At 43.3% G+C, this 19199-nt stretch overlaps 1 protein-coding gene across 2 annotated transcripts in view; it reads left to right on the plus strand.

Moving 5' to 3' along the window:
* LOC111144920 (AT-rich interaction domain 5B) overlaps positions 1-19199 on the plus strand; it is a 175631-nt gene that overhangs the window by 117678 nt on the left and 38754 nt on the right. For both annotated transcript variants that reach the window (XM_022499528.1, XM_022499527.1), the window contains one exon: positions 17777-17889. In XM_022499528.1, coding sequence (XP_022355236.1) covers positions 17777-17889 — 113 coding nt within the window. The remainder of the gene's footprint in view (positions 1-17776; positions 17890-19199) is intronic.

Raw genomic sequence — 19199 nt, forward strand, 5'->3', positions numbered from 1 at the left:
AAGCCTTAAGAAGAAGGACGACGGCACCTCTTCTGGTAACCCACTTTAGGATCTCGTAACCTTTGGACTGAGACCCCTGGGTAAAGGACATGGATTAATCAAGGAACTACCTGTTCCCAGCAGGTTACTGATTTATACCATTGGCTGAGTCTCCCGATCAGACCTTATTTGAAATGAAAATCTAAATGAGCTTCCAGATCAGAGGTCACAAACTCAGGTACTCTGTGGTGTCAGCAGGGAGCTCAGGTGGAGAGGGGCCAGTGAAGCCTGTAAGAAATCAGGAACCAGTGGGTACCCAGGCTCTGTGTAAAGGAGCGGCTGCTGTTCAGCTCCAGTCTTTTGCTGTGCTGTGGGAGTATGAGCCCAGTCTTGTCAGATCTCTCAACTCGTTAAGAAAAGCCAGACATATTGATTTTTATGTGACAATCTCATGATTTTAGATTGATGACAATGATTGACTAATACTGTACAAGCTAAATAAACTCTGATGCCAGGCAGATTTGGTCCATGTACTAGTCCTGTCTAATAAACCCCTAATGTTATCGATGAGGAAACAGGCCTGCTATTATTCAATTCTGTGAACATGTGAACTCGTTAAAGTCAGGATCTGCATTACCTTCTCTGTTTTATCCCCAGCTGCGCTAGCACAGGGTCAGGCTTGCGATGGCAAATGCAACAAATATTTATTGCGTAAACAGATACTAGTTGTGAGAAACAAAACCAGGACTTGGTTTGGCCAATAAGAAATCAGGTCCTTAAATGCTTCTTCTTCAATGACTCTATTTGCCTCCTAAGCGACCTTCCCTGACTTTCATATGGATAGAATTTGCTCTTCTCTTTTGCCACATCATGGCCTTGTTTATAGAGAGATTTTATTCGTAGAAATGTTCTTATAAAAACCCAGAGGGAAAGCTTTATGTGCCCTGTCTGGGTTTCAACCTTCCCATAGATCTGTCTGTACTGGGTCAGCAATGAACATAAGGTTGCTTTTCTTCTTGGCCTACTATATGCAATTCCATTCCATTGACTGTCTATTTATTGAGCTCCTACTGTGTGCAAAGTCCTCTGTATGGTGACTCCAAGGTAGAGGGGATTCCAATGAGCCTGGGGACCTCAGAAATGTTCAACAATTCATTTAGAGAATGAAGACACTTAGCATAGTCTCTTTTTTATTTTCATTTTAATGTTTCTTGATCCTGTTTTGGCAACACTTTACTGTGTGGCAACTTTTCTTCTTCACTTTTTGTGTTGAGATTTAAAGTGGTCTAAAACATAGAATCAATTATTACCAAGACATGTTCTCCCCTTTTATTTTTTTTTAAGATTTTATTTATTTATTTGACAGAGAGAGATCACAAGTAGACAGAGAGGCAGCCGGAAGGGGTTGGGGGGGGTGGGCAGTCTCCCTGCAGAGCAGAGAGCCGGATACAGGACTCAATCCCAGGACCCTGAGATCATGACCTGAGCGGAAGGCAGAGGCTTAAACCACTGAGCCACCTGAGAGCAGGCGCCCTGTTCTCCCCTTTTAACAACATACTTATTGCCTCTCTGTTGAAAGGCACTGCCAGAATAGACAACAGTCATCCTCCAAGGAGGTATACCAGGTGTTTTTGTCAAATGATCCTCTAGCTTTCATTGTACTTATTCTTTCTTGCTGGATTCTATAGGTGCTTTTCTCTGTGCTGAACGTTCAGGGGTTTCCTGGGTGACCATAATTCTCCCACCAGAGGATAACTGGCCTCTTGAAATGCTTAAAGTGATATACTCTTCCCTTGTGTCTGTGCCTATAATAGTAATAATAATGGCATCCACCATTTATCAGTGTCTTCTGGGTACCAAATAATGTGTCAGGCATATTGTCTCATTTTATCTCATTCGTAGTCTTTCTCCACCAATTATAGTCTTTCAAGAGAGATACAATCCCATTTTGATAAATGGGCAAACTCAACCCCAGAGAGAGATGATGACTTGCCTGGGGTTGTATTGGTCGCGTGGTCCATGAAGTCAATGAACAGCTACCTGTTTTTCAAAGTCTACACCCTCTTTACGTCCTTGTGAAACTTGGGGATCCAGAACAATTTTACCACCTTCACCAGTGTTTTGGAGACGAAAGCAAAGATGCTTGGATGGCTTTTTCAGAAGCCAGCTCTAGGAGACATTTTAAACACAGTGGACGAATTTTGCATGAGATTGTGTTTAATTTCAGAACAGTGTCCTTTGCTGGCAAAGATAATCAGATGTAATGTCATCTGCAACCTCTCCGCATGCGTGATTTCATAAAACTGGTGTAGCAGTTTATTATTATAAAATTAGTATAGCATAGAACAAACCCGGGATGCAAGCCAGATGAAATAGACAATGAGTAGTTATATAAGGTTTTGGAAGCACATGTAGTAGAACACAAGCTCACTGTATTTTCTTCTCAATTGTCTGCTGTTTGTTCATGTTTCCTTTTCAACATGATTGCATCTCAGTTTAATAGCACTTGCCATCTCAGGCTTTATGGTGCCAGGCCTGACATAGTTACATCCCCTCTGTGCTAAAAATATTGCATGTATATATTCAACCACAGCCCGACATGTTTAGCTAATGGGTTACTCGGAGCTGTGCGCTTATATAATTAAGTGATGTATGTAATTTTGTGTTAACACATTTGCAATGTGTGTTTTCCTGGTGATTGCAATGCTTTATTCTGTGTAAAGTGTGACATTTTAATTCGCGCTGAACAATTTCCTACCTTGATTCGCCTTGTTTTTGTGGCAGGGGATTATTTTGCAATCAAGATAAAAGCATTATTTATGAAATTTGTAGACTATCCCATTACTGGGAACTTTTAACTGAAGATCAATCTCCTATTTTATTGATCCCTTTGTTAAAAATCTTTATTGGAATTTAAATTTAATCTCTATTTATAGACTTGCCCAGACTTTTGTCTACAGGCACATTTTTAGGCAGCTTTGCAGGGATGGGGTTCCTTAAAAAGTAATTCTCAGGCAGTCTGCCATCTTATCTTCCCCAGGAAACTTAGTTTCTCTTCGGTGTCACCGACTTTATCCCTGTTGAGGGTTCTCCAGGAGAGACAGCATCTCTGTGGGTGGGAAGGTCTTGGCAAACCAGGTCAGACCTATAGATTCACAGACAGGGCAGATTTCTGTAAAGCATTTAAGTAACTGACAGGAGCTGGGCCTCAGAGTTACAGAATGGGAACTAAAATGAGGATATACTCTTTCTCTTTATTGATTGTAATTGTGACCAATGGGAGGTACTACAGACAGGAAGGTGAGCTGCCAAGGACAGCCCAGCCCCCTTGCCCTCTGCAGAGGTATTTACATACTCCAGTGGGATCAGAAGTTTCGGCAGTTTAATAAACATTTATTAGAATCTCATTAATGGCCAGGCAGTGCTTTCAAAATATGGTATGGAGAGAGTCACTTGTTCAGTAAATGTTTATTGAGCACTCACTCTAACCAAGACAGAGTCTGGTGAGGAAGAGAGGCCTCCAATTTCAGTATGGGATGATAGGAGCTAGGACAGAAACATGCATGATGGAGAAGCTACCGTCAAAGTGTCCCTCCTCCAGGTGGAGGTGAGGGGAATAAGGAAGCTTTTGGAGGGGGTGTGATGCCCAGCACCAGTCCAGGATAAAAACGTAAGAGCTGAGCAGGAGGGACAAAGGTGAGAAGGGAAGGATATTGTCAGAGGGAAGTCTGTGAGCATGGGACGCAGGGGTGAAGCCGGGAGTAGTGCTTGCGACCTCTAAGGCGTCCGTTATTGTTGGAGGATGGCGAGGCCACTCCACAGCAAGGTCCGTTGTGGTCTGTTTTCCTGGCCCCCAGAGGTCCTAAATTCCCAAGGCCTCCTCTCATCCAAGGAGGGCCCCTTCGTTTTTCAGCACAGCCCTACGACGTCAAGCAGGTGGCAGGCGCTGATGCCAGCGCTGGAAGGTCGCCCCACAGCGTGCCACGTGCTCGCCTCCTGGTCCCGCCCATTCGGGTCTGCGCAGCTACTCCGTGATACACAGAAGTTTCGCCAGGAGGACCCACAGGCCGTGCGCTCCAAGTGAGCTTTCGCAGTTGTATGTTTTGGCATTTGAACACAGTGGGAATGTCCTTGTCAGCTCCCATTTGACTTTATTAATTGCAGTTCCTTGGAAAGTGTGTTTTAGTAATGTGGTCTTAGGATGACAGAGCCCGCCCTGCAGAGACCCAAGAGGAGGTATTCAGGGCCCATTGAAAAGCCATCTGCCACCGATTGCAGTCAACACACACCCCCATGTCTCTGGCAGCTCCACTGCGGAGCTGTGTGACCGCAGGCAGAATTGCAAACTCTCTGGGCCCCCTTCTCTGATGTGTCAAATAAGAGTTTGGACTAGTGGGATCTAAGGTTCTTCTTCAACTCTGGCATTCCAGCCTTTTCTGAGTTACTCAGATGAAGAATCCTACGGTCATAATCAGGGGATTCACAGGCACCTAGCCGTGATCTTTGGTTCCAAATTCCTTTGAAAAGCCAAGAACAGCTTTGCCCGCTGCATGCCTTGGAGCCATTCTCTGGCTCTGTATTTGAGGAGGGGGTCGTCTTCAAGAGCCCTCCAGTCTCGATTTTCATTTTTTAAGATACAAAGGGAATCATTAAGCCTCTGAACATTCCTAGAATATATGGCAGTATGGATCCCGTAACCCGTTTTATGAGTCCTGCTGCAAGACGCTGTCACCTAGCAGCTCCGTATTGTTTCCAGGCCCCGCCCCCCACCCCCACTTCCCTCGAGGCCTGAGGCTGTGGTTAATAATGTCAAAAGAATGTTTTAAAATTGCTCTTCTGTTGATTCCAAAGTCAGAGCCCTCACGTGGCTAGAGGCCTGGGCTAGGAGTCAAATTCTAAATTTAATTCCAGCCTCTATGAACGTCTTCGGTTCTCGCCTCCTTACCATTTATCGATGTTTCAGTTTCCTCATCTGCAGAATAGGCATAAGATGCCTTGGTCCACGGAAGTGTTTGCAAACAACTCCGTTGTACCCCTGGATTAGCTTTATATCGGGGCAGAATATAATTTTCCATTCCATAATAGGAACGAAACAAAAGCCCTTTTGAGTGTGCACCTTGTGTAAACGCCCCATGCTTAAATTCTGATGAATCTCAGAGGTCAGCAAATCTCCACCCCCTTCTTTATTATTTTTTTTTTTTAAAGCTAAACAAGGCTAACTAGGGAATTCATTTTGGAATAAAAAGACATGAAAGAAAGGGTATTTCAGCTTGCACAATAGTACAAAGAAGAACAAGAATCATCATGTTTGCTAAAGAACTCACAGCTGTTTAATTTTATAGTAAAATTACTTTAAGAACTTTGCTAATTCAGAGACAAAACCAAACAACTATTGTTGCAAAACTGAACTTCCACGTGTGAATGGAAAAGCCAAGTTAAGATGAATCTGCCCCTAAACTCGTATTAAACTCAAATTAAAAATAAAGAGTGTGTTTGTGAATGTAGGTTAGAGGAGCAGCTTTTATCTAAAGAGAAGGCACATAAAGAAGGAAATGGTGCATTTGCTGGTAATATGATGAAAAATAGTTTATGTTCTCATGTACTTTGCCCCCAGCTTTTTCTTAAGCTGCTCAGTCTGTTTTAATACCAGGTTTGTTTGCTTTCTGGGGATGGGCCTGTCAGGCAGGAAATTGTAGAAAGGCGTACAGCAGAAATTTTAAATGGTGTTTTAAAATTAAAATTAAATACCAAATGGAGTAACCAATTATTAAATTTGGAGTTCAGATTTTTATAAAATTGTATTTTTAGAGGCTATGAATGACTTGTGTACCTACACTTAGCTCTATAAACTCCAAGTTTCCATATGTTGCCTATTGTCAAAAACAAATAAGCTGTTCCTTATTTTTTTTAAGTGATTTTCTTCCATATTAGGGAATTATTCAGAGATTTCTTTCCTTGGTTCCTATAATTCCAAACCAGTTGGAACATCATTCTATTTTTGGTTATGAAGGAACTTTTAAAATGTGGGCATGATTTTTTTGAAGTTTCTAAATCTCATAAAAATCAGTTTGCTACATATATCACAGTTACGGGAGTAAACATAGTGAAGTTATCCTAGTCCAGAAAGACAAATTTCTAATTTCCATATTACAGCCCTACTCCCCCCCACCCCCCGCCCCTGCCCCTGCCATTTCCTCCCCCTCCAATCCCACTCCGCATGGGAGGGTCACTAAATGTAAATTCTGAAACACAGACAACAACATAAGGTTGTGATTTGTGACTGTGTCTGTCAAGGATGAATGTGCTTACCTGTATTTGATTAAACTCTTGTTAGTTTCTGGGTTTTTATGGTCTTCCCACCACATCACATAGATTCACCACGAGAGGGCAACCAAGAGTTGACTTTCAAGCTAACAAAGCTAGAAAGGGTTTTAATATCAGCTAAGTGTTTTCTCTTGCTAAGGATTTATTTCCCCGCCTTCTGATTGCCACACATGCAGCCTCCGAGTTCCAACGAACAGCGAATAATAATCCAAATAAAGTTCTTCTGAGGGGAAATCTAGACAGACTGGTGCAGACAAGAGCTTTTGCCCAAATAAGGATCCCTTTTTGGAGACCCCATGTGTTAGATAACCATCAACTGACAGTTGGTCATGAGTTAATAATGTTGGATGCTGAAATATGCATACCATGTTGCTATAAAAAAGTTTGGAAGACAAAGACAAATACTGGTAAAGGAGATATCAGAAACATAAGAGAGGTGTGCAGACTGTGTCCCTGGTTGTAGGTGGAACCTGCCAAGTAATTTCATTTAAAAAATGTTATAAGTACTACACAGTAGAATGTGTAATATTCACTGCACAATTTGTTGGTGTTGTAGGGATTTGCTCTTAATCTCTCTGCCTGTTCCTGCCTTCAGTGCTATAGCAACTCCTGCCTTCTAAGAAAAGAAAATATTTCCTAAGCTTATTTCCATTGCTACCATTGCTGTTCTTTTATTTTTACAATGGGAGCCCTAACCGGAGGGGTGGGGGAGGGTTTCCATAAAAGAATCCAGGTGGATGTGTGGCCATTTGATTGGCCTGTTGTATTTGGAGACCTGTTAACGTCTAGTTTTGTTTCCCTGTTGTTGCTGCCGCAGGAATCAAAAGGTGAGGGGGTGGAGGGAATAGGCTTTGATTTCGGCTACTGTGACCAGTTATTTGGGTGGCTGGGACATTGGGCCAGGTGGCCACCAAGCAGCTGCTGTCTTCTTAGAGTGACACCCCAATGGCTTTTGGTGCTAAGAATGAATGGGGAAAGAATGTGTCTCCTCCTCTGCCCCCTAGAGTTCAACCCTTTTTGTTCTATCGACTTTTCGGGGCTTATCGGAGTGCTTTGTCTTCAAAGAATAATCTCACTTTTCGTTTTATAGAACTGGGGGACTTGAAGCACCTTGATAAAGGCAAGAAGGCCATGCTCTTGGGTGCCTTTAGGACTGACTCTATCTGATCTCTCTGCTTACTTGCAAATGAAATCTCCAAAAAGGAAAACACAGCCAGACCATGAATTTATTCAACAATTTACAGTTAAGAAGCTTCTATCTTCCGACCAGCCCAAATCACTCAAGGTCTATTTTCTCTTACTCAGTTTGCAAGTGGCTAACATTATACCCAACCCACGTTGGTAACTGGAGAGAATAGTTAGTAAAATTAATAATTAGCCTCGTTTTCTCTCTCTCTTCTACTCTTTCCCCCCAAGTGCCCGGTCAAGGCTTAACATTTACTTTGACATCTTAGTTAAGGAAGTTAATAAAATAATATCTTCATTGGGGCCATTGAGTAACCTGGAGTCAATGATTACCAGATCTGAATTTTGCAAAGGAAACACCTCAGCTTCGGCAAAATTCTCAGATGCTTGCTAACATCGATGCATGACTACCCTTCCATATAACAGTAAATAAAATCCTAAATTTCAGTGAAACTTTGAATCATCACTTGCTGATGATTCTAGCTTCAGATGGTAATCTTGTTCTGTCTACACATTTTCCAGGACCTATCCGTAATCATAACCTTGGATTGTTGACTAAACCAGCATCCCCCAAGAGAAAGATAATGCAAGCCACATGTAACCTCCCATTTTCTAGCAACCGCATTTTAAAAGGTAAAGAGAAAAGGCAGAATTAATTTTAATTAATCCAGTATATTCAAAATATCATTTCAATATGGAATCAACATAAAATGTTATTAATGAGATATTTTACAAATATTTACAAATATTTATTTACAATATTTTATATCTTGTCCTGGAAATCCTGTATGTGTTTTATGCTTATGGTACATCTCCATAAGCATATGGAGCCGACATATTTCAAGTGCTCATTAGCCCCATGTGGCTAGTGGTGACCACGTGAGACAGAGCAGCTCTAAACAGTCATAGAAACATTTTATCTTACACCGAAAAAAAATGGGAGGAAGTTCTAACCTCTTCTGTGTATTCTTTTTGCTCATCTGATGGTTATCTGTCCACGTTTCTCCACAATGTGCATACACTCCCTCCCCCTACCCGAGCACTCTGATTCGCCCTGCCTCTTCCTCACAACCCCAGACCCATGCTCTTCTCATTCTGGAACCTCGCTCCACTCCACTTCAACACATTTTCCAGTATTGTGGCTCGTAGGTAGCCACAAACAAATGAAGTTCAGAGCTCACGCTGGTGGCTCATGGAAGGGAAAAGGGCTGGGAGGGCTTTACCTGAGCAGAGAAAAATGTCTGGGAGCCTCAAACAAACAAGAATAGTCATCTATTTACTTATAAGTAAGGGACTTATCCAACTTCTTCAGTTACTCTTTCTGAAAGGTAGAAAAGCATAGAGTGTGAAAAATCCCTTTTAAGTACAAATTCCTTCTGGGATCTCTTAAAAAAGAGGTTGGAAGCTTATTACTTATTACTTATTGGATGACCTTTTACTTTTTCTTATGTGTATGTGTTTGAAAAACTGAAATGTCTCTCATAACATATTAATTAGTCCAAGTCTATGAGAAGTTAAATACCTCCATGTTAATACACACACACACTCACGGACACACACACACAAATGTCTCTTTTACTTATTTCCAAGTAGGGAATGTTTTCTTTAGAGATGTAGCAAATCAATTATCCTCATGTTGAAAATGGAATATCTCATTTCCAAACCTGGAGAAATGGCTGAACAAGAATGTTCTGTTTATTGAGTCTAAAAACTGTTCTGATATTTGCTGCTCCTTGCAAGGCTAGTCAGCCCCCAAAAATGTAACTTTCACTTCTGTGCTGTCATGTTCAATTGTAACACCACAGAACATATCAATCATGGACTAGAATGAGCAGGATTTTTGATTGTAACAAAAAGGGAAAGAGAGACAAAAACCCTTTCTGTTTAAGAGGTCCTATCTTTATAAACTTCATAAATTAGAGACATCAAAATATCTTTAAAAAACATTTTCAGGGGCGCCTGAGTGGCTCAGTGGGTTAAAGCCTCTGCCTTCAGCTCGGGTCATGGTCTCAGGGTCCTGGGATCGAGCCCCACGTTGGGCTCTCCACTCAGCGGGGAGCCTGCTTCCCTTCCTCTCTCTCTGCCTGCTTCTCTGCCTGCTTGTGATCTCTGTCTGTCAAATAAATAAATAAAAATCTTAAAAAAAAAAAAAAACATTTTCAGACTGGATCCTTAAAATAACCTAAATTTTAAAAAAAGACACAAAAACAAGTATCTTAAATTAATATTCTATTCTTATTCCAGACAGTCATACTAAGAGAGGCTAAATCTGTGTTTATTGAATAGTTTTCAAAAAATGGAAACCTAAGTTATTTCAGAATCTTAAGAAATACCCAGTAAGCATGGAAACAATGCACTTAATCTAATTGTTAATAGCTTTCATGCAGTTTTTTTTTTTTCCTCCATGTCCAGTACGATCTTCTCCATTAAGAGTGGAGCCCGAGCCCCAGGGCCTGGAAATGGACCCTGGGTACGGGGCATCCGGGGAGAAGAATAGCAGTAGAGATGAGCTGCCAGGGAGAAGGTTGAGCCCCTTCGGCATTTTGTTTTTAATTTTTTTTAAGATTTTATTTATTTATTCGATAGAGATCACAAGTGCGCAGAGAGGCAGGCAGAGACAGACAGAGGGAGAAACATGTTCCCTGCTGAGCAGAGAGCCCGATGCGGGGCTCGATCCCAGGACCCTGGCTGGGATCACGACCTGAGCTGAAGGCAGAGGCTTTAACCCACTGAGCCACCCAGTGGCATTTTTAGAGACCATTTTTGGTTTTGCCGGGTTTGCAGCTTCATGACAAGTCCTTGCGGCTGGCGAGGGAAATCTGACCCTTTGTGTAGAGTGGTAACACCTGGACCAAACTGCCACCAGAATGTACTCTGTGCACTAAGCTGTGTCCTCAGGTGTCCACTCGGCCCTGATGTTTCTTTACAGAATTGTAAAATTTGGACTTCCGTCGGCTCCCGATGCCGTGGTGCATACAGACACCTCATCACCTCAAAGACAAATGAGCACTTGTGAAAGAGCTGCGGGCCGCCACCTCGGTGCCTCTCACGGGTCCTGAAGGGGAACTTTCCCTGAGAACGGGGCCCCTGGCGGATACTGTGAGGGGCCAGAGCAAACCAAAGGGAGGCTGAGGGTTTGACAGGTCGGGCATGGATTTCAATCTCCTTCCCTATTTCCAGAGTCAGTCTCCTGAAAACCTAGAATCCCTCGTCACTCTACACCCAGATTTAGCTCCCAGATTTTCCCCTTATTCCGTAAGTGGTAGTGGAAAGTGTCTCTAATCCCCTTCGTCTTTGCCAGCGCTCTTGTAGACAAGCCTGTTATACACTTCTAGAACATTTCTGCATTCCTTTGGAATTCACTACATTGTTTCAGAATAACATATAGATAACATTTGGTCATTTAAATTTCTCTCCCTCCTCGAGACACAGAGGGGAAATCAAGATAGAAATCTGCCTGTCACTGCTGGTAAAATCTGACTGAAAAAGAGGTTTGCTTGTGTTTTAATGGCAAGAACGCGTGGAGTCACATGCTTTCAAACCAATTAGCAATACAGATGAGCTAGCAAATCGAGTTCCATTTATAGGGTGGGGGAAGGGGAGAAGTCAAATAATCTGTGTTTTTAAGTGTTTCTGAGAAATGAAGACCTCCGGGGCAGAGAGAAGGCGGATCAGGAAATAGCTATGCAAATCGCATGCCTATGAAATTACTAAAACTTTGATCAGGGGCATTAACAATTGCTCCAGCATTCACAAGTATGAAACAAAGAGTGAGTAAGACTGGGCATGTTTTGGAAGGGATTACAAGAATGTTGACTTACGTGGTTTGTTGAGCAGTCAATGAAGTCCGAGGCTGTTGTGGACTTCAGCTGCCCAGGCAGTCCAGGTATGACAGATGTACTAAGACATTCCACTCTCATTAGTGACTTGTGGGGATCTCAGCAAAGCTGACCAACAGCCAAAGTGGCGGGACCTCGTGTGAAGCCTGCTTCCTTTCTTTTTTGCCCCCTGCCCTCCTTCTAACAAACACAACTGCTCACCCCTCACAGGAGGTGGAAGGGGCCCTGGGTTCTGAGAGAGGGTCGTTCAGTGGAAATGCTAAATCGTGATTATGGGCCCAGTGGTCCAAACAGCGCCAGGGGAGGGCTGGAGCCAAGGCAGACGTGGACACTTGCAGCGGCCACGACATCCAGGGTGGTAGTCTGATGGGCCCTCTGGAGCACATGCAGCGGTCATCGCTCAGGGCAGCCGAGTGAGGGCCTTGTGAGGGCGGCTCCTGCCTCGGTTCACGCCTCTGAACTATTCTCTTTCATGCCTTGGTTTAAGAAAAAAAATTACCCTGGAAAAGGGAACTGTCAGAACAGTTGTGGAAAATGATAACAGTCTTGCAGTGGGTTTTGTTTGCTGTTTGTCTTACCTCTTGCCTCTTGCAGTCAAGTCATCCTTTCTGTGGGAACGTCCCACAAGATGGAGTCAGGCACATCAACGGCCCCAGGGGCTCGTGTCTCAGGCAACATGGTTGCTTCCCAGACATTCCTGTTGGGTGTAGAAGGTTGTTTATGGGAAAACAGAATACAAGTACATTTGAAAATTGTTAAATCTGTGTGTCCTGAATGCTCTGCGCATTCAGGGAAAGATTCAACCAGTTAACAGACTTTGAGTAACACCAGCAGCCGCCGCTTCCTGGCATCATTCTCTTAGGTGTGGAGCAGTGAGTATAGGGAATCTAGCTGCGGATTTGAAGTGAACGTTTCAGGGAATCATTTATGAATTTTTAAACTAAAAATGTTGGCTTTAAGTTAAAGCCAAAATGAGGGCTGAGAGCTTCTGTTTTTCTTTTCTTTTTTCCCAAGTATTTGAAAACTGAAATTCTGTAAGAGATTATCTGTGAAATGCCTTTCTTTTATTACACCCATAAATTTCAGGAGTGGCTTTGATCAAGCCTTCTGCCATGCATGGTTTCTAAATCTTTTACTCATAAATTAATAACTTTAAAAACACTCATCCTATTTTTGTTGTAGTGAAAGAGGAAGTTTCTAAATAGTCAAAAGGGAAACATTGAAAATAGAACACAGTAAATGATAACTAAATTAGGGTATTTTTTTTCCAGCAAGAGCAATGCTCCATGCTGAAACTTGCCAGAGTATTTTAAGATTATTGTCTATAAAGCAAATATACCAGAGAATTGAGATGCTCAGAGGAAAGGCATTACAGAAATGCAAAGTATTATCAGTAATGCATACTATACATGGAACGATGTTTGTCAGTCCCTAATACATCAGTCAGAGGAGTTTAGTTTTCTAGGTTGTGTTTAGTGTTTAAAACAAACACACACACACACACACACACACACACACGCATGCACAGGCACATGCGCACACACACAAAACTTGCAAATCAAATGAGCTAACGCTCTGCCAACTTCCTCTAGATATTGACCCTGGGGGTCAAACTCTTAGGAAAATGATGCCTGGTTTTCCATCCCCCTAACTGCAGTCCCCACCAACAAGCAAGTCCTATCTCTAAGAGGGAGCTCGCAAAGAATTTCTCGAGAGAATATGGAGCTGCTTTGGCAACAAAATGCTCTCTGCAAAATGAGAAGAAAGAGTTGTTAACTGATGAGTCAATCCTGCTTTTATAGCAGTTTATCTTCGTGGTATTTCCAAGAGCATAAATGTTATAAAAAAGGAGAGACGGTCATGACAGGAAGAACACAGTAGAAAAAAACAGGAACGTTTAAGCCAAAAGCAATTTACTTTGCCAGTAACTGGTTACATTTCCTTTGTTTTATTATTATTGTTTCAAGAGTTGGGGTTGAGCTGAAAGTTTCCCACACCTGGCTCTGCCCTGACACGTAACTTGTCAGAACCCATAGTGAAGTGAACATATAAAAGAATGCCTGGAAATTCTGAGCTTCTAGACGCGTTAAGAAAACAAACAAACCCAAAAACCTTGTTTTGCTATGTTGTCTTAAAAAAAAAAAAGGTTCTATTTTATTAATACTTGACGGAGTTAAGAAGAGGAAAAAACAAAACATGCGGGTCAGATGTCAAAGTCGCCCGGAGCACCCACGTTCGCCGAAGCTCCCGGGATCAACACCAATGGAAATAGTAGTGACTTCACAAAGGCGCATACTTGTTAATTTCATGACGCTGAGTAAGAGGAACAGATGGGCAGTCAGAGAGGAAAGATTTTTTTAAAAACCACAGAGGTCTTTCACTGTTTAGGCAGAAGAGTCGGTGGCTTCCTGCAAAGGGGGAATGTGGATGGCTCTCTCGGTGTTAGAGACCTGTGCAGCATTAGTGGAAGCCTTTCACCTACCGCTGAGTCAGGTCGGCGGGGACCCTGCTCCATGTCAAGCCTGTAGGATGCTGGTGGATGCCCGAGATGGGCCCTAGCACCCATGTGCTATGTGGTATTTGGGTGTTTTTGTTTGGGGAAAGCTCCCTGGTAACTACCAGCCCACGTTAACCATATAGCTATCTCATTATGAGACAGAATGAATGCCTCTGTCTGTTAGAAGTTCCTTAAAACAGGGACTCCGGATAAAATCCAGTGGCCTGGGTTGGACTCCTTCTGCTACATGTAACCAGTTGCAAGACCTAAGACAAGTAATTTCTTCTGTGTCTCAGTTTCCTGGTCTGGAAAATGGGGATAATAATCTCCCCTTCCTGCTGGTTTGCTGCGAGTTTTAAATGAGTTATTATAGGCAAAGGGCTGACTGGCGCAGAGAAAGTGCTCAGTAAAGAGCAGCTATTCTTACTGTTTGTGTGTAGTATTGAAAACATTCATGTGAAGAGCATTGACTGAACGCCGTGAGTAAGCCCGGCCAGAGCTGGGCTGTGGATTATATACACATGTGAAAGTCACCATGCATTTATGGCTTCTCACTATTTATTTATTTATTTATCTATTTAATTTATTTAGTTAGTTAGTTACTTACTTACTTATTTATTTTGTAGTGGGACTGACTAGAGCAGTTGTGCTCTCAACAACTTTACTGCTGGCTCCCCACACTCCTGACCACCACCACACCATAAAGCATTTGTTTTCACTCGCCCACCTAGCAAATGATTTGTTCTCTTGACTCTGTGAGGAAAAAAAAAAAAAAAGTAGCCTGGAGTAACCAGAACTTTTACTCCCCCCAAATAGCCAGCCCCTCAATTCCAAAGCTTCCCCTGGGGTCTTATAGATCCCAGAGGTTTCAGAATATATTATGGGTCCCCCTCCCCCAGTCCTGCAAGCTCCATTCTCCCTGGGACTTTGAACATCTGGTCTTTGGGGCACTGGGGCATTGAGGACAAGATCACAGTCCTTCCAAGATGCAAGACACAGGGGCTTAATGGTCATCAGGAACCAAGAGCCTTGGGTCTTCTGTCTCAATTCACAGAGCAAACTTGCAAGTCTCTGGGTTATGTTCCCAGAGCTCAAGTGTAAATAGTGAAGGGAATGCGGTTTTACAGGTGCCTAGTACGACAGGTACGCACATGGCCAGGGTGGTGGGTTTGGCTCGTGAAGACTTGAAGGAGGTACCTGTGGGCATCTTTAGTTCCATCCATCACGTTTTCATTCACCAAGTTGATACTATGTAATGCCATTTCCTGGGTGTGTGCTGGGCAGGTGACAGAAGAATCCACATGGTCCTGCCCTTCAGGACTCTCCAACCGAGGCTAAAATAACCCCTAAACCACAGCTAAAATACCACGAATACCATGGCACCTTCCAGAAGAGAAAGCCAGACAAGGAAGGGAGAAGGGAAAGAAGAAGCGAGGTCTGTGAGTTTGAGGCTTGAGCGATCGGTGGGATTTGCCTAGCCTACCTGCAGTGTCAGCGACTTGCCTCTTTAGGAACAAAAGACTTTTTCTCTTGATCAGATCCCATCTAGAGTTAAGTTTGTGTGAGCAGAATATTAGGTGCTAGCCTGTTCTAAATTTATGATTCTCAGAATTTGCTGGGGAAGGGCATGTGCTTCTCTGGGTTCTGAAAACAGCTCAAAGAATGGAGAAAATAGACCCAATTTGAGGATGACCTATTGTCAGTTCCCGGAACCTCTGCCTGTATTTAAAACAGCCTGTTCAGTACAAGTTCTATCTAAAAGGCCTTTGGGATTTGAAGGCTTTCTGGAAAGAAATGCTTTTAGGTTTAAGTGGTTTTTTTGCCAAAATGTGAGGAAGGAGAGATTGTAGTTAACAAGTCTGAGAACAGAGGCGATTCTGTTTTGTTTCTTTTCGTGAAATGTCTCAGACCTACCCCACGTTCTGCTCCTATTCTGTCAGTTCTTTCTGCTGGGCTATTATTTTGATAAGGGACATGAAAGGACATCCTTCCCTCACGCTCATTAAAGTCTTAGCACTTGGGTCCGTTGTGGAAACACTTCTGTGCCACATGGAGTCGCGAACCAAAATAGTCCCCGCCCTGGCTCAGGGCTGAGGCTGAGGCCGGTTCATGGAAGGTGGTGGCAGGAGGCTGGGACAGGGGAGCAGGAGGTCAGGATCCACAAAACAGGCCCGATGAAATCACCAGCCCCGTGCAGGGCGGGGGAGAGAGCAGAGCCCTCCCTGCCCGTCTGGCAACTCCGGCAAAGTCCTCAGAGCTCATCCCACACACTCCGTGCTAGTCACTGCTGTGTGTTTACATGAGTAATGGAGCTGCGGGGGGAGGGGAGTTGTAAGCAGAACGCGGAGACTGGCAGCTCGCATTCGCAATCGCGTTCGCCTTGGGAGGGAAGCTGACAGCCACACCAAGTCAAATCGAGACTTCCAGGGACGTGGCCGGGAAGCAGTCACATGTTGTAGCTTTCAGGAGCGCAGACATCCTCAGACAGATGTTTGTCGACTGGAATGGGTAATCGCGACTTTCTCTTTGCTTTGATTTTTGTCTGGGAGTTTGTTTCCTCGTGATAATTCCAGGCTGGCTTTGGGGGCTGGACTTCTGGACACTCGTCTGCTGGGGGGTGTGTGGTGGGGAGGAGAGGACAGGGGGTTTGGGAGGGGGAGCCTGAGCCCCACAAGCCACTTTCTAAACTTTTGTCCAACTGGAAAGGCAGCTCCGCTTTCCTGAGCTTTCCCAGCAGCAGAGCTGTTATCCACAGTAGAAAAATCGAAGGAGCGGGACTTGTTCTGTGAGTGAGAGGAGTACAGTATCAGATGTCCCAAAACGCCTGGTTCACTGTGTGATGTCAGGAAGATGAGCAGCAATTAAAAGCGTCCCGAGTTGTTCGGAATTGGCACTGTTGTCATCCTACCTTAAAGCAATTAAAAAGTGTGGGTGTCTCGAAAAGGCTGGAAGAACACTGCTTGGGGTGTAATTCATTTGTTTGGAACTGTTCAAGGGCTTCTAGGTTAGTGCTTTGTTTTAATTTTGCTCAGCTTGGGTGACTGATGGAGCTCGGTGTGAAAGCTGATGCCGGACACTCGGAGCACTAGATAAACAGCCACTCTCTTTTTGCTGCTTTCTGCGTGGATCATAAAGGGATTCGAGCTCAGCATCAAGAATGAACTAGAACTTTGATTTTGCATCTTGTCTGTGGCTTTAAAAAAAATATACCCTTCACGGAATCAGGCCAACGCCAGTGTGTTCTTTGCAAGTTATTTTAAATAACCCTCGAGATCGTCATAAAAACTCCACTGGAAGGGAAAAGAGAGCATGCTGATTTGAATGTAGATGCCAGATTTGCTAAGATCTGGGACATGCTGGTCGCAATATTATTGTAAATACGTGTAAGACTAGCTTTCCGATTGTTATCATGAATGCGCTTTCTGTGCTCTCTCCCTACTTATTTGTATTCTATCCACTTGTATGGACCACAGTTTCAGAAAACGCTCGTGTCTCCACTTTTGAGGACAGAGGATTTTGAACACTGCATTACTAGGAGAGCGTAATGGGCTGGCAAGTCACCTAGGTTTCTGAAAACGAGATACAAAACAAAAAAGAATCATCTGGGAGCCTGGCTTAGGGTTGTCCTTCAGCTCAACATGTTTCTTTTCTAACAATAGGGAAGTGCATTTTCCTTATTATTGTCCTTGGGAGCCGAGAGCTTCGTTTTATGTATGCTAATCAGACAGGTTAGAGTGTGCTAGATTAGCTTTGGGAAGCATGTACAGAACCGTAGAGTCTATTAATACGCAAGCCTTCAGAGAAGGGAGCATAACGTGAGGGTAGGCTTGCACACCTGCGTGCCCTCCGAACAGGTTAGAGGGCACGTCTCTATTAAACACGCTTGGTCTCTCTTCATAAGGAAACCCATGCCAGTGAAAATGTACATGAGTTGTTCTTCATTTGTTTTCAGCGCCAAATCTTAAAGGCAGACCACGCAAAAAGAAGCCATGCCCACAGAGAAGAGATTCTTTCAGTGGTGTTAAAGATTCCAACAACAACTCCGATGGCAAGGCTGTGGCCAAGGTATGATCGTTCGCTTCCTGCTCTCTGTTTGGCTATATCTTATTTTTTTTCTTTTTTTTTTTCTTTTTTCCTTTTTTCTCTTTATCTCTCTGCTCTGGTGTCTTGGTGGCAGTTTTCAATTCAGAATCTGGCTTTGGTATTCACAGCTCTGGGTCTGTTCCCGCCACCTCCCCTCCCCTGGGTGGCTGGGGGAGGGGGGAGCGTAGGCATTTTTGATTAGTCAACAGAAAGACTTCCCACCTCCCAGTCTGGCCTGTTGGGTAAAGGACAGATGATTAAGCGCCCACGTCACTGAAGCTGAGATTTCATAGAAGGTGACACAATGACATAGTTTACTCTGCTTGTATCAAAAATAGACCAAGCTGAACCATCCTCTTTCTGAACGTGTTCATCTAAATATGTTGCAGAGATTAACAGAGGATGAAATTAGAAATGGCTAGAATTGCGTTTTTTAGTTCTGTTTTTCCAAAGTCACCTCTAATTTATCGTAGACTAAAACTGAAGATGTTTACCTGTATGGAAGAACAGTTACATGGATACAGGTACCGATATATGCAATTGTATCTCCTGAAAGATCTCTATTAACACAGAATGAAAATCCAAATTCTAAACTATTTCTCAGAGCCCAGGCCCATTTTGCCCAAGCATTCCTCGGAGTCCTGAAAGTGCACGCCCGAGGTTTTTAGCGCCATGGAGGGTGAAGGGTCACTTCATGTTTTTAGACTTATCTTTTTGACTTTTGTGGGGTTGGTCAGATTTGCACGGTTCTGTTTACCGGGTGTTTGCGCTTAGGTGTTGATTCTGTGCCAAAGGTAGCAATAACCCCTTTAGGACCCAAATTAAAGAACAGATTTCAACTGATCCTATGTTTCCAGATCCAAGGACTAAACTTAACGAAAATGGGAACATTTTCACTAGTGGTGACTTTGGAAGATTCTGATGTAGGAAAATAAGAATTTGGTTCTGTGTTGGCAGGCTACTATTACTCTGCCCTGTATGTCACTCCTCTTCCCAGTGTAATGAAGCCAACCCTAGACAGCCACAGTTTATAAATCTTATTTTTAGCAGATGATTGTTTTATCAGGAAGTGCTGAGGACTTTTTGGTTAGGATTGCTTTGTGCTTCCAAGAATGCAAAGGGTTAAGAAGACATCAACCAGTAGAAATGTGTATTTTCTGGCTACACACCGATCTATTTTCTGGCTACACACCGATCTGTCTTTCCCTAAAGTTATTTTTGTCCTGCTCTTTTGACCTTCTGCAAATGAGTGCACATGGGTACCAAGAATGACATTTTCTAGTAATTTGGAC

The sequence above is a fragment of the Enhydra lutris genome, unplaced genomic scaffold (genome assembly GCF_002288905.1).
Source record: "Enhydra lutris kenyoni isolate GAN:26980312 unplaced genomic scaffold, ASM228890v2 scaffoldscaffold12, whole genome shotgun sequence".
Classification (NCBI taxonomy): domain Eukaryota; kingdom Metazoa; phylum Chordata; class Mammalia; order Carnivora; family Mustelidae; genus Enhydra; species Enhydra lutris.